Consider the following 21,708-nt stretch of genomic DNA (forward strand, 5'->3'; position numbering starts at 1 on the left):
ATTAACAAAATTTACGCTTAATATTAATTTTCTAAGCATATAAATTAAACGTTATATTCGATTTTTAATCGATTATGACATAATTAACATTTTCGGGCGGGCTTTGATCTAGAAACGACCAGTTTGGTTATATTGCCAATGAAGAAGCCACTTGTTGAACAATAATCAATTGAAAAATATTTATTAATTAATAATAATATTTTATTTATTATTTAATATTGTTATATTTATTTGGGAAACTATGTCAGAAACACAATCCGTCTCACAGGTTTGATTACAATTATTTTCTCTCGTTGTCTTCAACTCTGTATCTGCCAGAGTTGTCTGAAGAAGGGGCAAGTTATGGCCAAAATCAATAATAAAAATATTCATTGGTTGGATTACGTCATTAAAATCTACAAATAAGAAAAATCCGGCCTCTTTTCGGACAACTCGACAAGTTTACCAGAGTTGACAACCATTAATCGACAACCACAATTCATCATTTCTACTCCACAGTTGTCCGAAGAGTGGACAAGTTACAGCCGAAATGCATAATAAAAACATACAACAAACAAAGGTTGGATTACTTCATTAATATCCAAAAATCTACAAATAGGAGAAACCAAACAACAGAAAAGAGTAGGAGAATATATGTTGATTATTTCAATCCAACCTATTCTTTTTATATTTTTGTTATGCATTTTTGGGGCTTTACCTTGCTCTCTCTTTAGAAAACTACAGCACAGTTGCCTGAACAGGAGGCAAGTTACAGCCAAAATGTTTAATAAAAACATAACAAAAAAAGTTTGATTATGTCATTAAAAACCAAAAATTTACAAATAAGATACAACCAACCAATAAAGAAGAGCCTGAAAATAATAACATTTAGATTATTTTAAGGGATGTTTTGCTTTTCGGCCCAAAGCTTTGAACGGGAAGAAGAAAGTATTGCTTCCAGACCCCTTGAACATTTTTTCAAAACAATTATGGCACAATTCTTATAAAAGGATATGGGAAAGTATCGAAAAGAAAATTGAGGTGAGTGTATATTATTTCAATTCAAAATTCAATTATTCTGGTTACAATTTTTTTCAGAACATTGATGATAGTGTCACAGAGTCCCTTTTGAAAGATTTGGTCAATTTTATTTCTGACGCTCCCCCTTCACAGCAAATCCCGACAGCTGCTATTCTTACAGGTAGAAATTTCGAGATTTCGTGTTTCCAAATTAACCGATTAATTTTCAGGTATCAATTTGCCGGACCACAACTTGCTTTTTGGCCGGTTGGAGCAGAAGTTGAAGGCCGAAGGGGTCGCCAGAAGCGTAGCTACTCTTAGGTCTGCCGATTGCGTTTCGGTTCGGCACACGGTTGAAAGAGCCGTCGGACAGCTCATATCCTGCCCTGAACAGATTGTATGTCCCTCTTTTATTGTATCATTTCTCTACTGACTCACTTAAAAATTCAGGAAGAGACAGTGGATAGCAGCGATGAGGAAGAAAATGTAAAATTGAAGAGGTATCAATGCACTCTACCTAGACTTGTCGAATGGTATACAAACCCAAACTCTAGAAGCCCTCCGAAAAAAGTTAAAACATCCGAAAAGAAACTAATAATCATCATTAAAGATTTTGAAACGTTTTCTGATAGAATTTTACATGATTTTATTCAAATTTTAAGGTATATTTTTGATTGCGTTATTGTTTAGTAAATGACTATTATATTTTATTAAAATTTCAGTGGTTATCGAGATCGTCTACCTATTATTTTAATCTTTGGAATTGCAACCACAATAACAGCACTTTCAGATATCTTGAACCATAAAACCACTTCAAGACTTCTGTTAAAAACTTTTCAGTCACAACCATCTGTCTATTTCCTTAACAACACATTGAATAAAGTAAGTTACAAATGAAAAATGAATAGCTAAAGTTAGAGATTTGTTACATATTGTAAGCATCCATAAAACTCTTTTCTTAAAGGTGATATTTTTACTAAATATTGCAATAAGATTATTAACCAATAATTCAAATTGACTGCTGAAAACCTATTGGTATTGATAGTTATCATAAATACAGGTTGAGAGATATTCACTCATGCACCAACCCACACATACACAGAGTCAATAGACAATAAAGCAAAAATAAGAATTGCTACTGACCATTGACCTTTGACTTGCTGTTGAACACCATAATACACTAAGACATAAAGTCACTTAAAGAAGATTGATCAGAGTTGCACCGTTTCATTCTCATGGGTTAGGGTGAACGTGGGGCTAGCAGGAAATGAGATCACAAAATGAGGACTTGCCAGTTGCTTATGCAAAAGTTCCTTTACCTGCTGTTAAGAGATGGTTGATTCATCACAACATGGATAAATGAGAAGAAATATGGAGTAATTCACTTCAGGGATGACTGACTTCTTCACATTTCAGGTGTTTATAGATGAGCCACCTGCAAATGGACAGGCTCGTGCAACTTACAGGGCACAGGAAAATGGCTCAATATACCTTTCATTTCAAAATTATCCCCGACCCTGCTTGTTCTTGCAGTTAGGCATCGTCTTAGACTGTGGACCCCTTCTCCTGGCCAGCATAATGGCTCCAGGCTTGTTTTGCATCATTAGGGGCTTCACCCTCCCCAAAAAAAAAATCATGTTGAAACCAAAGTGCTACCATATTCTTGAAGTTGGTGTCAGGAATAAACCATTTGTATAAAATTAATACTGTACTTTGATTATTCAGAAATCGTGAGATGCGGTCTGATGTGATGTAGGTTTCAGAAATACATTTTCTTTATCGTGCCAACATTTCGATCTTTATTGAGATCATCTTCAGGGCCTGGGATTTACAAACATTGTTTAAATTACGAAAATAGTGAATTTAATGAATTACAATGAAGTACACTTCACTAAAGCTCTCTGTCGCCATTTCAATTGTCGTTGAGAATCCAAACCGATTACACATTTGAAAAATGGCAAAAGGAGGGAAAACTCATAAGGTAGGGTTGAGATGGGGAGTTGATGTCCTAGTGGATCGAGGTCACGATAGCTCAGGTGGTAGAGCAGCGGCGTATCTATCCGAAGGTCGTGGGTTCGAATCCCTCTCGTGCCATTAGCTTTTTTTCATCTCAACTAAAAACCTTAATTAATTGTAAAGTATTAATTGGTCAAGCGGACCACGAAAATAGTGAAATTAAGCATTAAATTAGATTATATAGGAGCTGGCCTCTTTACGACCTGTGTACTGAGACAAGTGTTGGTCTATTGTGCATCTCAATTTTTTTTTTATCTAGAGCCCCTTATTAAGCTTGAGGCTTTTTAGCAGAGTCCAAAGATTTTTCAAGGCAAAAATTCATTTCTATCCCTACTTCCTTCCCTTTTTTTGTTTTTTTTTGTTTTTTAAGTGAGGGTTAATTAATGATTAATTGGAGATTGTGAGATGCGATCTGGTGTGACGTAGGTTTTAGAAAAACATTTTCTTTGTTGTGCCAACATTTTGATCTTGATAGATCATCTTTCTATAATGTAATTATGATATTTATTACATTACATAGTCATGATGTAAAATAACAAAATTTAAAAATAAAATGCACACAAATCCAAGATCATTAGAATTTTAATGTGCATTGTAATTCTTTTAGTAGTAAATATAGACAAATGCAAATTGAAACAATGACAATGAAGCAAGCCAATTATAAATTGGAAAATTATTATTTTTTTGTAGTAATTACATTTAAACATATTATATGAGCATCAGTGGGTGCAACGATTACTTTCGACATGGCAACTCATCTCATCAGGCCAATTAAAACTTTGGCAGATCATCTTATAGGGAAATGTTATTCATGTTTTATCAAACATACAACTTAGCAAAATTGAAAATGTTAAAATGAATAATTGGGCATTTATTATTATTATTTATTATTTTTTAGATTTTCCTGACTCCGGAATGTCCTTTTCAGTTGAGTAGGAAGTTATTACAGTTCTTCACAAATGTCTTCCTTTTCTATGATTTCTCAGTCAATCGTTTTATCCAGGCCATTAAGGTATTTATTATTTTAAAACTTACATTCTTCCTTGTACATTACTTGTTTTTAGTACTGCCTCATGGAACATTTCCGCGAAGGCCAACAGACCATCGGCTTACTATGTACGACCGAGGAGAACATCAACGATGCTGTCGGAATGCTCAAACATGATGACCTCGAATGGATAAGAAATCTGGAGTCTTTTAAAAACTACGTGAAAACAGAAGCTGATGAGCAGATGACGAAAAACGATGAGCACACAAGGTTGGAAGTGTTGAGGCTGATGCTTGGACTCAAAACATCCATAAAAGAGTTCTATGTAGGATTGAACCTTCTGCACATCCTCGTATCTAACTTGCCTCAAGCGCCATTGGGAAAACATGTAATTACATATACATTGAATTGTCCTATCATGTATTTTAATTATTTCTCTCTTACAGTTTAGAGAGATATACTGTACAGCTTTAAATAAGGATATTACAAAATTACCAGAATATAAGGAATGCAGGCAACTCCTAGGGTTTTTGTCTAAAGAGAAATTAATTGACAAATTGGAAAAGGTAAGTTAAAGCTTAGCTAAACTTCCCAGACTAAGATAATGACAAGGTAAATTAACTCCATACTTTTACACTAATAAATTACATTTAATAAATTAACACTGATACAACACAAACACTATATACATTTAAAAAAACCCATCACCCTGAGGTAACAGAACAACGATCTGTACCTGCCACTAAGCCTCAAGATATGCACAGGTCCGGTGATATATCAAATTATTGCCTATAAGTGTCAATCCTTCCACAATTGAAAATTCTCGACTGTTATCATATTATATTAATCCATATATGTTTAGCACTTATAATTGACCATATTATTTATTTCAATTAATTTTTTTAAATCAAGATCTTGATTGAGATGAAAAAGTTAGTGTCATGAGCGGGATTGGAACCCATGACCTTCGGCTCAATCACCGCACTAACCGCTTGAGTGAAGTCACGATAGCTCAAGTGATAAGAAGTCGAGGGTTCAAATCCCATTCATGACCCTAATTTTTCATCTCAATCAAGACCTTAGATAAAAAGAATAATTGTTATTTTATTCTTGCATAATGGGCACCTATGCGGTCACTTAACAACCAGAAGGTGCCCATGAGTTATTCTTGTATGTCCTATGTGTAGTCTTGTCAGCATCGACTTTTCCCTTTTTGACCTGTTCTTCATTGACCAGGGACCGACGCTTTTTGTAACCTGCCACAGTTTGGCAAAGTATTTTTATTTTTATGAGACCAGTGGTTTTTTTTCATTCTCCTTTTACTGTATTTTGAAAGTAATAGTTTTTTAAAAGTGTAGTCGGGGAAGGTCATCTGGATGCTTCTTTGGTGTGCTTTTAATTGTTTTTATCTTATTTATTAGAGGTATTAGAAGAAGAATTCTATGTCTTTATCTTGGTGTTCTCTGATAATAACATTTCATATTAATTTCAGTTACTGATGTATTTAAGCAATGATTCAATTATTGAATGGAATCTTGAAATCGCTGAAAAGATTGTAGATTTCAAAGAAAAACTTGAATCGCTAGATACAAAGCCAGTTACCAAGAGTCCATCTAAAAGTCCAAAAAAAATTATTAACATGAACATCAAAAGCCGTGCTGAACTTAGACAGGTATAATTTAAAATTGAAAACAAGTTTTCCAAATCCAAGGCTAATTAAAACGCCATTTAGAGAGTGTTCGAGATGGGTGGAGACAAATCGCAGTTTGATAAAATAAGGAGTGAAATTCTGGATGAATTAATGGGCCATGTGATCCCAAAGGCAATAAAACCCTTTACTTCTAAACCTTTGTGGGAGGTGGTAACACTAGTTGAATCCGATGCGAGGTACCGTGTAGTTCCAAGAGTACGAGCTCCGATTCACACCGCCCTCAACAACCCAGCCAACTATCTTCTTGTAAGTTGGTAAAATTTATACAAAACAAATAAAAAGTAATTGATTATTAATTACAGTGTGATTGCTGTAAGCTGAAGTATCCAGGTGAGATTTTACCAACAATGCCGGATATCTGTATTGTTTATAAACTGCACTTGGAAAGTGGGAACTTGATTAATATGTACGATTGGCTGCAGGTATGACTTTTAATAAACAACTATTGTAATTTTAATAATATTTTTAACACTTTTTTTTCTTCTAGTCTTTTAATATAATAGTGAATCCTGGGAAAGATGACACTGATATTGATCCCAAAGTTCAGTATCCTTTTAAATATTTTACTAATTTAAGAGAACTCATTTCCTGCATCCACTTTTGGGTGTGATCCTTAGATGCCATGAGCACATATGAGCGACTTTTAGGCATTCGCTTCAGTGGGAGGGTAGGAATGACACTGGGAACAGTACTTGAGCTGGGCAACTGGCTGACTGCCCTTGGTCCTAGCCAAATTCATCCGGGACAATCTCGCCATGTTATCTAAGTCATCTACTCCACCATACTTTTACTGACATATGGCAGTTTTTACCTTGTTTTAGCAGATGGTCTAAGACCGGCGAGGGTGTTGCCTGTGCTGGGTATTGCATGTGTCCAATTCATGGTCATCCTACATGGTAGAATTGTACGGGAATTTGCACGAGGTTGGGATGTTTCGAGACAATGGTGGCTCTGCTTACCTGGTCTGCACCACTCCCTCAGCGTCGTTACTGCAGTCCGTGACGAACTCCATTGACACTCTCATTGTGCTCTAGTTAGAAAAATGCCACAACATGGAGCCTCTCAGCAAAACAGTGGTTCTACCCAGTCTGGAGAGTAACAAAAAGGCAAATGAGGCAGCTAAGGCCAAGGCATCCCAACCTCTGGACTTAACCACTAAAATCCAACCACCTTATGCTAAAAATGCAATAAAAATCATGATGGCTCTTAGAAGAAGGGCCATCCTCAAGCATTTAAGACCATGCAAGGTTGACAAACTTACTTTTGGACTAAAGCCCACATACGTCAAGCATGTAGCTCAATGTATCCCACCTAATTGAATGGTGCAAATTTTCATGGTCCCGAGTTCGAATCTCATTGCCTTAAATTCAAACCCAAAATATTTCACCCTTTCCAAAAAAAAAAAAAAAAAAAAAAAAAAAAAAAAAAAAAAAAAAAAAAATCCCAAGGGTTGAGTGACCCCTGCTGTTGCAAATTCTTGTAAAAAGAAAGAAAAAATGGATAATGGAGGAATATCGAGTCCTCCAATGATTCATATGTATATAGAAATGTTTGTAAGAAAGGATAAGAGAATACGTTGTCTGTTTAGCTTGTATAGCACGCTGGCAACTGAAATTACCAAGCAGTCAGTATCCAAGAGCCTAACAGATGGGCAGAGTTGGCAAGTACTCGGTTAACAAAATAATTCAGTCTTCACCTATCATTTTCATTTGCTTATCTTCATTGGATTGGTCTGCCAGATGCCTTTTGGTTTTATTTTTAATGTGTCTGTCTGATATGCAACTCATCTTACGTATAGCAATTTTATTGTCTTTAATCATACTGGTCTGCTTATTCTCACTGGTTTTTTCTGTGATACAAGCCCTCTGTTTTTTGTGGAAAAATTGACAACATTCAGAGTGGGATGGTAATTATGCTTACCGGCGTTAAGTCCCGCTTTTGGAATACTCTGTAGTGTACTTAACTGTATTTCATCACATGCAATGGTGTGGCATACCAGCAATATAATGGACGGAATATTCAGGAGTTTTGCTCCAATGCAATTTTAGATCATAACACATTAAAAAATATTTTCTTTTTCATTTTTCTTAACATAAGTCTAGAGCGAGATTCACCCAAGCTGTGTCAGAACTGGAATACATGGGCTTCATAAAATCATCGAAAAAGAAGATGGATCACATGCAACGATTAACTTGGGGAGGACAATCTAAAGTTTAGGAATATGATGTAATTACCAATATTTATTTATTTTTTAATTTAATCTAATTTTAAATATCTGATATTGTCTTTCATTTTATATTGCATTAACAATAGATCTTGTTGAATTTGAAAGGTTTGGAAGATGAATGTAAGATTATTTATATGGTGAAAATGATAATTAAACTTTAGTTAATAATTGTTAGCGGTAGTTTGCTATTGGCTAACATATAAAGAAAAAAGGCATCTTTATTAAAATTGATTATGTTGATCAACCATTTTCATTATATTTTATAATTATTAAGTGTTGTAATTAGAGAATCAAGAATAAGGACAGAGGACAATTAACCGCTTCCAGTTCTATGATGCTTTTTTTTGCTGACCATCATATGTTACAAGAGAATTACAAAGTACAGAACAAGGCTTAAGGACAATCAACATCTGGTTAGTATGGCCCCTGCGCTGATTCTATGGGAACATTTTGTTGTTCTGGAGCAAAAATGTTTGTGTAGGAATTCTTTAGGTAGTTCACATGGGATTGAAGACTTCGGATTCTGAGCTGGGCTTGTTCGAAGTTGTCGTTCAAACTTGTTATTTGGGCTTGCATCTTCTGCCTTATCTGAAAATAAATCATGGTTAATATCCTGTGTGTTGAATTCTTAAACCCAAAGCAACTCACTTCATCACGATCTTTTTGAGCGGTCCTTGCTGCCGCTCTGCTTTGGGCAAGTTGTCTTTCTAGCTCCGAAATCTGACTCTGCAAATTCCTTCGGACAGATTCACACCGATCCTTGGTCCTGGCTACCTGACGGGCACTTTCTTCCCTGAGCGTTTCAAGCTGCGTCTGCAACTGCAAAGCTTCATGGGTCTTTTCATCAAACCTCCGTTCATTATTTAGAGCCAGTTCTTCAAGGCGTGCAACGGTTGCTCTAAAAATAAATCATATTTACTTTAACAAAACAACAATTAAAACCAAGCAGATCTGATCTTACCTTAATTTTGCATTTTCTGATTTGATTTCCTCAATTTTCTTTTCGCCTGTAGTCAAACTGTTTTTCAAATGGACCTTTTCAGCATCATAATTACTTGAATCTTTCTTGTATTCTTCAAGCTCTTCTAAGAGGGCCTGGTGCTAAAATTTAAACAACGTTTAGAACAAACCATCAAACAGTCCACAATATTACCTTTTCAGTTAATTCATCCATTTCCTTCCTTGTCTGTTCTGCAGTCCTCTCGGCGATCAATCTCAGCTGCTGGGTTTCCTGAAGTTTCAACTGTGTCGCCTTTAGCATGTCTGGAAGAGGAGTTAGTTCTTGCAATTTTTCTTGGAATTGTGTCTGAAATGTTTAACACTCTCACTGATGGAATTAAATATTCTATTTTCAATTAGCAATCATTTTTTTAAGGAATGGTAATACCTTCACTCGTTGAATTTCGAGATTTACTTGTTCTCCAATTCTATTATTTTCCAATTCCATTATATCAAGTTGGCGTCTTTGCTCTTCGACTGTTTGTTGCGCATTTAGGTATTTGTTTCTGTAGTCTTCCAGTTGTAACATCACATCTTGCATATTGGTTCTCATTTCCTCAATCTCTTCCTGGCCTTCCCTATATCTCTGTTTGGCAAGGACGAGCTGTTGTTCCATCTCCATCATTTGGTCTTTTGAACCTGCAATCTGAAGGGAAATCCATAATGTTGGATAAAAGTAAAAATTGACAAACCTTCATACCCTCATTTTTTCATTTTCAACAGCTTTGAGTCGTTCCAGCAAATCGTCCACTCGCGCCTCAGCCTCTTCACTCTTTTCCAGTAGGGCCATAGCGTCTCTTTTTGCCGCGTCAAATTCAACACGGACGAGTGATATTTCCTCAACCTTGACATTGTAGTCTTGTTGAAGTTTCTTGTACTTTTCCCTCATTGTACTCAACTGGCACTCGAGTGCCTGGGCTCTGTCTATGCCCTCTGTTTCGTATGTCGTCTGTTGCTGAATGGGTCGGTTTGTGCACACTGTGAGTGGTTTTTCGATGCTCGTCGCTGATGGGCCTCCACCAGGAGATGCTGCTGCACATGTCAATAGTTTCTTCTGCAGCTCCAGCCCTCTTCTTTCAGCTTGCACAAGCTCCAGTTCTTTTTGAATCGATCTCACCTCTTCCTCCATGGATTTAACTATCGATTCCTATAAAGTACAAGCAAACAATATATATTTGTTATTAATTACTACCTCATTCTTTATCATCAAAAATCACATTGTTGTGCACTCAATTTGAACATTTTTAGTTAAAAATATAGGTTTTTTTAAATAATGATTAAAAAAGTTTATATTAAAATGAATTTTACCTGTCAGCTCTGTACCTTACATGCCATTTATTTCTTAGTTAATATGTCTTACAATTTACATCTATAGGCAATAGTTAAATAAATCTGCCCAATGGCAGCATTAAATTGTATTTTAAATTTCTCATGCAATGACATTTGGCATTGATAGTATTTTTCTTTATTTTCTATACCTTTGTGAACTTTTCCCATTATCTTCTATTCATCACCATTAGGAGTTTTCTTCTTTCTTCAAAATTTTCGTCTTCTTTGGCTATTTTTTGTTCCAGTTTCATATTTAAGTTGAACTGATTTCACTTTGCGGTTTAGAGATTTTTGTTTTAAGGTGAGTATTGATAGTTATTATTTTTTTTTTTAAACAAAACATTAGGAATTTGACAAAACCTTTGCTGATAAACTAGAGTTGAAAACAAATTGGAAAAACAAACCACCACCTACAACTCTGCAATGAATGGCCTAATTAAACAGAACCTAGTGAAATACCCAAAAGCCTTAAAAAACCAGTATCAACCCTAATAAAAAAAGATTTGGACGATGTTCAAAGCAAATCTTTGGAAGGGTTTGTAGAATTGTAAAGTGGGTGTTTATTGAAAAATGAACAATGGTTATCTGTCATTATCAAGACTCACCTTAATTGAGTACCTGCGCATCCATAGAATCGCACACAAAAATAATTAAATATAAGGCTATTATACATTCAGACACAGTAATAAATACATTTAAAAATGTAAAAATACTTGTACAATTGTTTATTAGAAATTTTTTATGGAAGAACATATTTTTCTACATTTGAAACTGAATTAATAATTTGTTTTCTTCTGAAGTACTGTAGTTAATAAAATATAATTTCATGATACATGCACTATTCTAACCTATTATAATTAAGTTTTACAACAGTTAATTTGTAATTTATTTTAAGAAAATTGAAAACTTGGTTATTCTATTAAATATAGAATTTTGTACATCTATGATCAATAATGATCAAATTAACCCAGACAGAATAAAAAAGTCATTCTAATTTAGTAATTTAATAATATCAGCATGTAGTATTATTGCTAAACCTGCTAAAATAAAAAATACAATAATGAATTTAACTATCATTTAAAATTATCTACTTTAACGAGAAGTTTTCTCTAATATTTTCTGAGAATTGAACTAAACAAATATCTTTTAAATATACAAAACTATATAACTAGAGAACTGATATTTACCATGTTACCTGTTTGGATAGACACTTCCGATTCTTGTTATATTAATTTTCAGAGTAACAGGTTTTTATTTTGCGAAATCATTTTTAAACTATATACAGCAATGAAAACTAGTATATACTGCCTATAGATTGTATCTTTTTTTGTCTTATTAATGACTAACAATGAGTACATGGCAGCTACAGAGGTGAGTGTTGATAATTTCTTAAATGTGTAACAAAAACTGTACTTTCAAATTGGATGTGCTTTGTGTTTTCCTTTTTTTTCTGTTTTTTTGTTTTCTTCTTTTTTTGGATAAATTATATATCTTTAATTTTTTAACTCAATTAGTTCAATTTGTATGCATAAATGTTGAAATAGGAAAACAAAAAGCCCCCAATTAAAAAAATAAGTTGATTATTGAATTTGGGCCCAAAGTATATAAACCATTATACATTTTTCATAAGAAACAACATACCATGTCGGCTTTGTCTTTTTTAAATTTTTGAGACTTTAGCCAAGCCTTTTTGCAAACACCACCCGGTGCATCGCCCATCATGCCTTGTTGGGCACCAGGGCAACCTTGCGTGCATCCTCCTCCTGGTCCACCTCCTCCCCCCATCGCCTTCCAAAGTTCAGCTTTGCACACCTTCCCTCCAGGTGCTCCACCTGCAGCACCTGCTAGCGAGTTAATCTGTACTCGGATGGAAAAGAAAAATTTATGCACGTTTTAATTCTGTCAATTCCCTGACTACACACAGCAGCTAAAAGTTTTGAGTGTTCAGTATTCAACTCAGAACTTTTATGCATAAGAAATGCATCAACAAACCATGGCGGCGGGACAATTGGGGTTTGAGCCTGCGGGCACGGGAAGCCCCATACTTTGGTAAAGGTCTGCTTTACATATCGGTCCTTCTTTACGTTGCAAGTGTTCTGTGTACTGAAAATAGGCCAAAAAGAACAATTTAATGAGACAGTTCTATTGCTGCTTTAATTTTTTTCATTTGTCAGAAAATATATCACACTCCTTAAGAAAACTAATCAAAGGTCAAAACAGTAAGAAAAAAATGAATTTTGAATAAGTAAATAGCTTAATTATTGTCCCAAAGAAAAGACCAGAGATGACGTGTGTTCTTAAACTTTTCATTAAAATATAAAGGCAGTAATTTACTTTCAAGACCTGTCACACAATTCCAATTGTTTAAACTGCTGCCAGAAACTGTATTGGGTCAGTTGGTCACATAATTTCAACTTTGTTAGACTTGATTGAAGCAATCCAATATTTTCATGTAAGTGTTTTGTCAAACAGTAAAATTTTTCATGAGAAACTCAATAAAAAAGAAGTATAAATTGAATTTACTGACACAAGGAATAGGGCAAAGATAGCTTTATTTCTTAGATTATTCGCAATAAAATTCAGTTGTTTAATGATTTTTTTGTCCTAATACAAATGTGAAAATATGATTTTTTTAATAATTAAAATAACCTTCATCTCTAGTCATCAATGACCTAGTATTAATATTTCAGTTTAAGATGGTAGATTGCAAAATAGTTAAGGTAGGCAAATGAAAAAAGTTGGGAAATAACCGAGCCAAGTTCACTTTGAAAGTCGGATTTTAAAATTGTAAAAAACAAATTTAGATTATTTTTTATATGAAGCCATTTATTAAAAATACACTGAGAAAGGTCAGAGACTTGGGAAAAAATATAACTATTCCTGATATAAAATTAAGTCACATAGTTGAAAATGTTTTTAAGTTTGAATTGCATAAGTACTGTTCAAATTTGAAATAGCATCAGGATTTTACCAAATGTAAAATTGTACCAAATTCAACATTAAAATTTTAAAAATATACAAGTGATCGTCATTCAGCCAAATAAGTTGTGTAAAAATTCTCTTTTAAAAAATGAGTTCTCAGATGAAACAAACTGCTAGAAATATTTAGAATAATTTGAAATGAGAAAATAAGTTGTTTTCATTGAAGGAGTGTGATATATATATATTTGCTAAATGTTAACAGATTGTTCTTTCACATGTTTATGTGTTGCTTAGATCGTAAACAATATGTGTTTCTCATTGATTTATTGAAATCAATTTTTTGAAGTATTTCATTTCTTGAGTAGAACATGAAGATTGGATTTTACGAGGTTCTGAGGATTAATTTTGAACAAAAGAATGTTTCATTGAAAATAAAAAACTAAAATGTTACAAAAAGTGAATATGCTAGTATTACCTTCATAGTTCTGACTTAAAAAAAACTTGACGAAAAAATAAAAATTGCAATTATTAAAAAAAACTACTTCCGAATTGTTGAAAGGGAAAACAAAACTAAACCATAACTTGTTTTAAATCCAGCTGACACAATTCTCAAAATTATACCCACAGTTGTTTGTTGTGGTAAACTTTAAAATTAAAAAAAAAATTCACAGTGACAGAATCCCAATGAAAACACGAATCCGATTTGGTAAATTGCACAAGTCTTACCACAGTAGCTTGTTTTTCCAACGTAGAAGGCTGGTGCTTGCTCGATTCCATGTGTTGCCCTGGTGGTATGCTTGAGGTGGTAGGGTCGGTGAGACCAGCCGAATGCGCCTGAGAATCGTCGTTTGTTTGGTCACCTGATGGAGCTGATCTACAAAAACATCTATTGTACCCGCCTTACTTCTTTAAAAAATGACCACTCCTGCAATGCAATCCTTTGCAAAACATTTCACAACGAGCGGAGTCACCATATTGTATTCTGTTTCTTTTTGTGCACTTACTTAGTTTTTAATATTTATATAAATATATTTTTGTTTTGTTATAAGTTGTGTGTACTACATTGTTATGAATATCACACTCCAAGCATCTGGATACAAGACATATGTTATTGAAAAGTTAAATATACTTTTTTTATAAATAGTTTTGATTTATATCCATTTAAAGCTGTCTTATTTTAATTTGATCTCTGCTAAATTTATATTTATTACAAAATAAACGTTTTCATAAGTTAAGTTTGAGGAAATTTTAAACTATTTTCTTATTTTTTAGTAAAACATATTATTAGTAATACTGTCATATGTAAAATGATTCATACACAACATGCACAATTTTACATATATGATGCCAATCTTGCACATTTCACGCCAAGTTGATAAAACATGATTCCGTATCAATAAAATACCTTATATCTGATGTTGCAGAAGTCTCATAGAAATCTTGAAACTTGTGCGGCTGTAATGGTACTGCATAAGGCCCCATTTCTTGCTGATAACATGACTGAAATATTATTTGTAGCTAAGGTTTATTTATTAAAAAAAAATGCTGTTAAACATTAATGGCTTTTAAATTATCACCAAACTTTTTTATCATGACACTAATCGGGGTTCGTAAAAAAAAAATTGTTTATAATGTTTGGCATATTTTTGAAATGATTTTGTAGAACAGGGAAATTTTATATTTGTTATAAGATGTAATAAGAAACTACGATACTATTTTTATTCAGCTAAAAAACCCAACTTGCTATCAAAGGTTAAATTAAAAAATAATTCTTTGCCCTTTTCATCTGATATAAACAATTTCATTAGTTAAAAATTTGAAACTACTTTAAGAGACTATACAGAGTTTTTATGAATACCTTGCAAATTGTTAAATAAATATAAAATAAATCATTAATTAGCTATTATATTAAGTTTTATAAATAAATGAATAAAAGCATTTAAAAAATATTTATTCCTCTAATCAACTACCAATTTTTTTCTCACCAAATTTTGAACTACAAATAATTTAGAAGGGCTGATGTTACTTCAACTTAGGCAACAGACTACAGTTCTTTTGAGGTGCAAAGATGCAGGCACAGTTATTTTTGATTTTGTTTCTAAAATAAACAGAAGTTATGAGGACAAATTCAAAAATACCACTTTTTTTGTCCTCATTCTGTACTTATTTTAGCTGGCTCAATGTTTGTTCTTTTAAGCTTTCAATGGTAGTCTGGAGTTTGTGTAGGTTGGCGATTGCTTTATCCAGTTCTTCAGAATTCATCTTTTTAGGTTGAAGACAATACTGGGATATCTGCCTTTCATATTTAACTTTTGTTTTGTGTTTTGGCAGTATATTCTCTTGTTCTTTTGTTATAATAGCTAGTTTCCTTTGGATTTCAGCAAGGTGTTCATTTTTCTCCACGTTATCATCAAGATACTCGGTGAGCTTTGAGAGCCCTTCAAAATCGAATACCCCTTTTTGCGGTTTTGTCTCTACGTTATATTTTGTCAAGTTGCTGAATTCTCCCATAGAAAATTTTATATCTGTTGTATGCTCTTCTTCATAACATTTTGTCCTTTTGTAATTTACCTTTTTTGTTTTTGTCTTTGGTTTCACAAGTTCTTTTTTGCTTATTTGCACTGCTTGTGTCATTTGCTTTGTCTTTTCTATGGGGGCATTATTTGGAACTTCTTTCTCTGTTTCATTTTTTAATTTATTTGGAATACTGGAAGCCAATGTTGTTGGAAGAGAGAAAAGCGTTTCTTGGGTATGCAGCTGTATTACAATTTTTGAATGTAATTGGTGTAATTTGAATATTGTATTCCTTGCCTGTTTCTCTTGACTGCTATTTAGACAGTGGCTCAAAATAAGTTTTTTCAACTCGCTGCCTTTATTGTTTATGTGGTTGAGAATCTGGAGTTGTTGCTTTTTTAGAGAATATAGAAGGTTTTCCATATGTTGGACATTTTTATTTATCAATAGTTTAAGCATATCTTGATTTCTTTTGATCCTGTCTATCTGTTTCTCCTCAAATTGCTGCTGTTGGAGCAATTGCTGCAATAAAATGTATAAATGAAGAATTTTATTACGTACGACATATTTCTGATCTGTGGTTAATGTTGTATGCAGCAAATTTTCTTGTAAGTGTTGTTGTTGTTCCATATTTTTATAAATCAAAGCTTTAGTCTTTTCTTGCTGTAACTTTTGAAATCTGAATCCAATCTCTAATCTTTCCTGCACTGTATTCAATACTTGGCGCAGAACTTCATGGACCTTATGTCTTTGAATGTTCTCCTTAGCTAATGACTGCAGGCACTCAAGATCAGGATCGTTAATACAGTTTGTATCAGAATTGACCCTGGATTTTGATATGGTCTGGTTATAGCAAGGGAAAACATGACTGTTTAAACTGTTCTTACACGAGGATACAATATTTTTTGCATCCTTTATCATTGTCTCTTGTTCCGAAGAAAATTCCAAGGACATGATACTGTAGTCTGCAGAGTTCAGGTCATTCTTACTATCACCTGGAAAAAGTAATGGTATTAAATTTTCCCTCTCCCATTTCTCATTACTTTTTTGCCTTTTCAGTTGAAATTTAAAATTAGAAGCTGTCCATTTGATCGACAACTCATCCTTATCTACTTGGTTTTCTGTTCGATCTTCTTCTATGCACTTTTCAGTCATTGTTTTCAATTCTGTAATTTGTTCTTCAATTTCTGTCAATGATGATATTTCTTCAATAGTATCGTCTGATTCTCGATCTTCCATAGTTTTAAGCTTTTTTGTATTTACAGATGAATGCTCTTCTAAATTCTTTTGGTATGTCGCTTTCTCTTCTTCTTTGAATAATTTTATTTCTTTTTCGTGAAGTTCCTGTAGTCGTTCAGTGTGAAATTGGCTTTGGAGCAGTTCTTGTTGGTTGATAATTTGTTGAAAAAGACCTTCATATAACTTCTGATGTTGTTGTTGTAATATGTGTATGTTACCATAAACCTCCATGACTTTTTGAGGTGTACAGTCCAATTTTCTTAACATATCTTGAATCGATTCTTGCTTAGAGACATTTTGCTGCATCAATATGTTAATTTTCTGTTGTTGCTGAAGCCTTTGGATCTGCCGTTTTATTTGAAGTTTTTGTCTGTTTTCTAAGCCATTCTTCATATATTCTACTTGAAAGAGCTGTTGTTGTTGGGTATTGTGATGAACTTGATCGTTTAACATTTTTTGATGTTGTGCATAAAGTTCTTTCAGTTTGTCTTGCATTTTCTCCCAGTTTGAGCATAAGTACTGTTCGCCCACCAAATTCATGTGAAGGTCTTTTTGCTGAATGATATTTTTCAAGAGAGCCATTAAAGACTTCTCCTGCCACTTAAGTTGTGCCCATTGAACTTCCGTGTCTAGGACTGACAATTTCTTATTATCAGTGCCTTCCTCACTTGTCACATTAGTTTGCTGATCCGAATTGTTTGATTTACAGTCATTTACTTTTGGCACCAGTTCCCGCGGTGGCTTGCCAGCAGAGTTTACCACCTACGAAAACGATGCCATGTTAATTGAAAATTGTATTGAAATTAGGCTTTCAATTAAGTTTTTAAATTGACAACATGGCACTGGTGCCAAAAATAAATGCACTGTGCTTTAACTTTCTTCTTTATTTAATATCTTCATGCTGTGTTTGTTTCAATAATTAAGTTTTCATTCATAATTTCTTTGCAACTCAAACAGTAGTTTACTTTCAACCAAGAGCCAAATAGGTTTTTTTTAAACAATTACTTTATGAAATAACATTCAACCAATAAACTATGTTAATTCTCTTACCTGTCCCCAGGGGTATTGTTGACTTGCGTAAGGAACAAAAGGCTCTGGATATCCTGCCATCATCGGCACCTGACTCATCCCTTGAGGGATTGTATACGCCCCTTGGCTAATTGAAAACGTTTGAATTTGGTGTTCCAAAATCTGAGGTTGAGATTGTATTGCAGGTTCTCCAGTAATCTGCTGGGTGTAATATGGCATGCACTCGTTTTGAGAATCCATAGATGGATGCAAATTATCCGGCATGGCATGTCCTTGGGTGGTGATTTGTTTGTTGGTTTTTTTGTCAGAGCAAACAATTATCTTTGGGACTTGTTCTATCCCACCTGGACCACAAATGACCACCTAAAAATTAAAGACGCTTGTTATAAACAAATGACAAATTTTTGTTAACACTTTCACTGACTTTTGGCAGCTCTTCGACACATTTATCAGATTTCCTGATTGTAATCGGCTTGTTTGGTAGGCCAAGGTGTGTAGAACTCACATCTCTCAAGCCAACCAGTTGCTGAACACGTTTTGTGATTTCTTCAAACTCACTCATTTTCTCCATAAGCTCAGCCTGCTTTCTTTGCATTATCTGTATATCTTCTTCTGTCATCTCCTCTTTCTTAAAAAATAAAAAATAAAAATTGTAAATGTAACGATGAACAAGATTATCGACCTGCTGGGTACAAGAAGTCTTTTCAGAGGATCTTTGGAAGAGGTCAAAACAACAGGTTTTGACCTCTTCCGAAGATCCTCTGAAAAAATTGTAAATTTTATCAATTTTTTTTATTATGAATTTTTTATTCACCTCTGCATATCGTGCAATTTGCTCTCGGACCGTTTCAAGCATTTTAGCAGCATTGTTCGCCCTCTGATCGGCAATGCGCAGTTCCTCAAGAACAGTGGAATCTGATAGGTGTATGTTTTCAAATTTCTTCTGTTCATTCTCAAAGCACTGTAAAAAAAAGTCTCTAGTTGCTTTATGACAAAGGATTAAATGGAAAATATAAAATTTAAATGTGTACGTACCCCCATTGGAGCTTTCGGTGATTTTGATTGACTTTTGTTAATATCTTTCGATGCCTCCACAGATGGTAGAGCACTTGTTGTTGCTACTGGAATAGCTGCTCCTTAGATTCAAAAGGAAAAAGTAAATTAAACCTACTTTACATTATGGTACTAAGCATTTAAATACCTGTAGGATGAGTTGAAACTTGTTGCTCCAGTATTTTTTGACCTTGATTCCTGGATTTGAACTCAGCTGTGAAGTTGACGCATTGAATGAAAATGCCGAAAATATATTAAATAATTGTTACCTTTGTATTCCTCTTCATCTGTATAACCCTCATCTGATACACCCTCACTGTCAGTATATGCATATACCCTGTTGTCTTCCATCTAAAAATAAAAGTTAGTTTAAAAAAAAAACGCATTTTAATAAGTTAACGTGATAACCAACCCTTTTATTTTCAGGTAACAAATTAAAAAATTTCAGGACCTGAAATTCATAATTAAACAAATACTATTTATTCGTAAAAACAGATAAAAAGTCGTTTCAAAAATTTAGATTATTATAGTTTAAATTATCACATTTAGACAGCAGTTGACTGTTTCATTCACAAAAGAAAAAAATTAGAAATAGCACCATTAAAATAGTTTGTTCAAAACTGTTATTTAAAAATATTTGCAACATAAAAACTATTATTCAACCCTTACTATTTTTTTTTAAATCTTTTGTTTAAAATTATGACGGCTCCTTTGTAAAACATAAGAAAAATTGTTTTAAGTTTAGCTTATTTCTGTGGTAGAAGCTAATGTTAAAAGATGTGTCAGAATTTTATTATTCTTCATTCCATACAACAGAGTGCTATTTACAAAAAGTAAATTTGTATTTAAGTATGAAGAGGCTTTGTGTCTAATTCTTAAAATGATGGATTCAGACTTGCTTAATTTAAATCGTATTATAAATCTCAGGCAATGACTCTATTTTTGTTTTATTTCTTTCTTGAAGAAAATTAAATTTCTTTGTAATGTGGTATCTACAGCTGGAAGGGAAAATATAGATTTTTTTTTATTTTGCTTAACACAAGAAAAAATCCTATGTGAATCCATAAACTAGAAGATACATTTTTTGAGATGAAAATCAAAAAGCCTATATTTTTATTTTAATCTGATAAAAAAAAGACAAACCTTGTCTTCTTTTAAATAGTTTCTGAAAACTCTTAGAACCCTCTTTTTTTGTTCTCCTAATTCTACTTCTTCTGGATGGACTGGTCTTTTGGTCCTTAGCACATGAAATGCTTTATTTAGTTCATCATAGATATTGGTTCGGCCCTCTGATCTATAATGTTGGTCCTTTTGGCCACGTTTCTGCTTTTGACACGTATGCAAATGGCTTAATCTATTTTTATTCCTATTATTACATTCCTCCTTTAACTGTCCGACTTTGTTCTGAAATAAAACTGGCTCGTTTCAATTTGACCAAGGAGCATTATGCAAACATAAAAAATTATGAGCATTACTTTCATGAAGAGTATGTGTTGCCCAAATACTTTGTCAACATTTTGAAGTCATCTACAAAACAGAAAACATAAAATCAATATGGTATAGAATAAAATATTTTTTTAAAAAGACAGATTTTTCTTGTCAGTGTGGCCGGGTATTACTTATCTATTCGTTTAATAATTACCTTCTCAAGATATGAACCCCAAAATATTGTGTTGATCTTAACTTTATTTTGCAGGCCCCTAAATAACAAAATGAATATTAACTATAACACAGATGCCAAACAACATAGTTTTTGTGATTTTTTTTTAAATGTTGTTATATAAAATTGATAATTTTGTCATTCATATGTTATAGCTATTGAACAAATGTTCAAATAAAAAATAAATAAATAAATAAAACTGAAATCCTTTTTTTTTTTAATTGATTTTACTTATGCTTGTAAATTTGATTTTAATTCTTTAAAAAAATACAAAAAATTATTCCGTTCATACAGAATAATAATTAATACACAAAACTATTTTTGTTTATTTTATTTTTGTATACTGCTCTTCTAAGAACATTTTTTCTGAAATATTTAGAACTGTTGTTCTTTAACTTTTTTTTTGTAATTTGGATTTTATCATTTGCACATTTTTCAGTGTGTCTTGTAATTTTTTAGAATGTTTTTTCACATTTATTAATTGAATTTCATGCTTCATTTCAGGCACATCACCTTTTGTTTTTTAAATTAAGCCTTGCATATTTCTTTATCGCATTCTTATATAATTTATGAAAAAGGTTTTCATATGGATTGTACTTGATTATACTTGTAAGTTAGGTTATTAGGAGAGAGCGACCACCGCAACAAATGTCTGTTGTACAATCTCCATCATTGTACAAAGCAGAAAAACCACATGACAAAAAATCAGGGCAAGGGAATCAACTTACTGCTGTGCTCAAGTGGCTTTCCTACATTCTCCCTATATGAAGCCAAGGAATGGCACATTTCAGTTAAATGAGAGCAACCTTTTTCTACATCCCAAACACACAGCTTACACACAGGATACCACTTCTTTTATTTAGTTCCTCCAACAGCCATCTATCAACTGCACTGTGCTCTTACCATAGAAGCTTCTATGCTGGCCCAGCCCAATGTCTTGACACTCAGAGGGCCAGATCGCATTGGTAATCTCTGGAGGTTGAAACATCCCCTCAGCCCCCTTGTCCACCTTTTTGTTAGTT

General features: G+C 33.3%; 2 protein-coding genes across 5 annotated transcripts; one reads left to right on the plus strand and one right to left on the minus strand.

Annotated features, from left to right (window-relative positions):
- Positions 1 to 130: 130 nt before the first annotated feature.
- Positions 131 to 8,361, plus strand: LOC106673823 (origin recognition complex subunit 3). Its single transcript, XM_014406126.2, has 15 exons — positions 131 to 268; positions 883 to 1,020; positions 1,078 to 1,180; positions 1,230 to 1,396; positions 1,450 to 1,661; positions 1,722 to 1,881; positions 3,914 to 4,027; positions 4,080 to 4,391; positions 4,450 to 4,569; positions 5,496 to 5,675; positions 5,736 to 5,960; positions 6,017 to 6,136; positions 6,202 to 6,260; positions 7,817 to 7,940; positions 8,228 to 8,361. Exons 1-14 carry the CDS (start codon positions 242 to 244, stop codon positions 7,929 to 7,931), a joined length of 2,052 nt encoding a protein of 683 aa, XP_014261612.1. The 5' UTR covers positions 131 to 241; the 3' UTR covers positions 7,932 to 7,940; positions 8,228 to 8,361.
- LOC106673822 (multimerin-1) lies at positions 8,159 to 20,857 on the minus strand. 4 transcript variants are annotated; one of them, XM_014406124.1, is made up of 20 exons: positions 20,669 to 20,855; positions 20,502 to 20,553; positions 20,170 to 20,430; positions 19,439 to 19,477; positions 19,296 to 19,377; positions 19,175 to 19,240; positions 19,009 to 19,109; positions 18,788 to 18,934; positions 18,398 to 18,601; positions 17,995 to 18,336; positions 14,597 to 14,691; positions 13,918 to 14,065; positions 12,262 to 12,372; positions 11,911 to 12,126; positions 9,641 to 10,087; positions 9,329 to 9,586; positions 9,095 to 9,247; positions 8,903 to 9,042; positions 8,590 to 8,839; positions 8,159 to 8,529 (listed from the first exon to the last, which is right to left on the minus strand). In XM_014406124.1, exons 2-20 carry the CDS (start codon positions 20,505 to 20,507, stop codon positions 8,356 to 8,358), a joined length of 3,240 nt encoding a protein of 1,079 aa, XP_014261610.1. In that variant the 5' UTR covers positions 20,508 to 20,553; positions 20,669 to 20,855; the 3' UTR covers positions 8,159 to 8,355. The 4 variants fall into 4 exon arrangements, with proteins under 4 accessions (XP_014261610.1, XP_014261611.1, XP_014261608.1 ...); XM_014406125.1 differs by lacking the exons at positions 11,911 to 12,126; positions 12,262 to 12,372; XM_014406122.2 differs by lacking the exons at positions 8,159 to 8,529; positions 8,590 to 8,839; positions 8,903 to 9,042; ... (5 more) ...; positions 13,918 to 14,065; positions 14,597 to 14,691 and adding an exon at positions 15,350 to 17,706 and having other exon boundaries at positions 20,669 to 20,857.
- Positions 20,858 to 21,708: the final 851 nt, after the last annotated feature.

The sequence above is a fragment of the Cimex lectularius genome, unplaced genomic scaffold (genome assembly GCF_000648675.2).
Source record: "Cimex lectularius strain Harlan isolate CLEC.00 unplaced genomic scaffold, Clec_2.1 scaffold6, whole genome shotgun sequence".
Lineage (NCBI taxonomy): Eukaryota > Metazoa > Arthropoda > Insecta > Hemiptera > Cimicidae > Cimex > Cimex lectularius.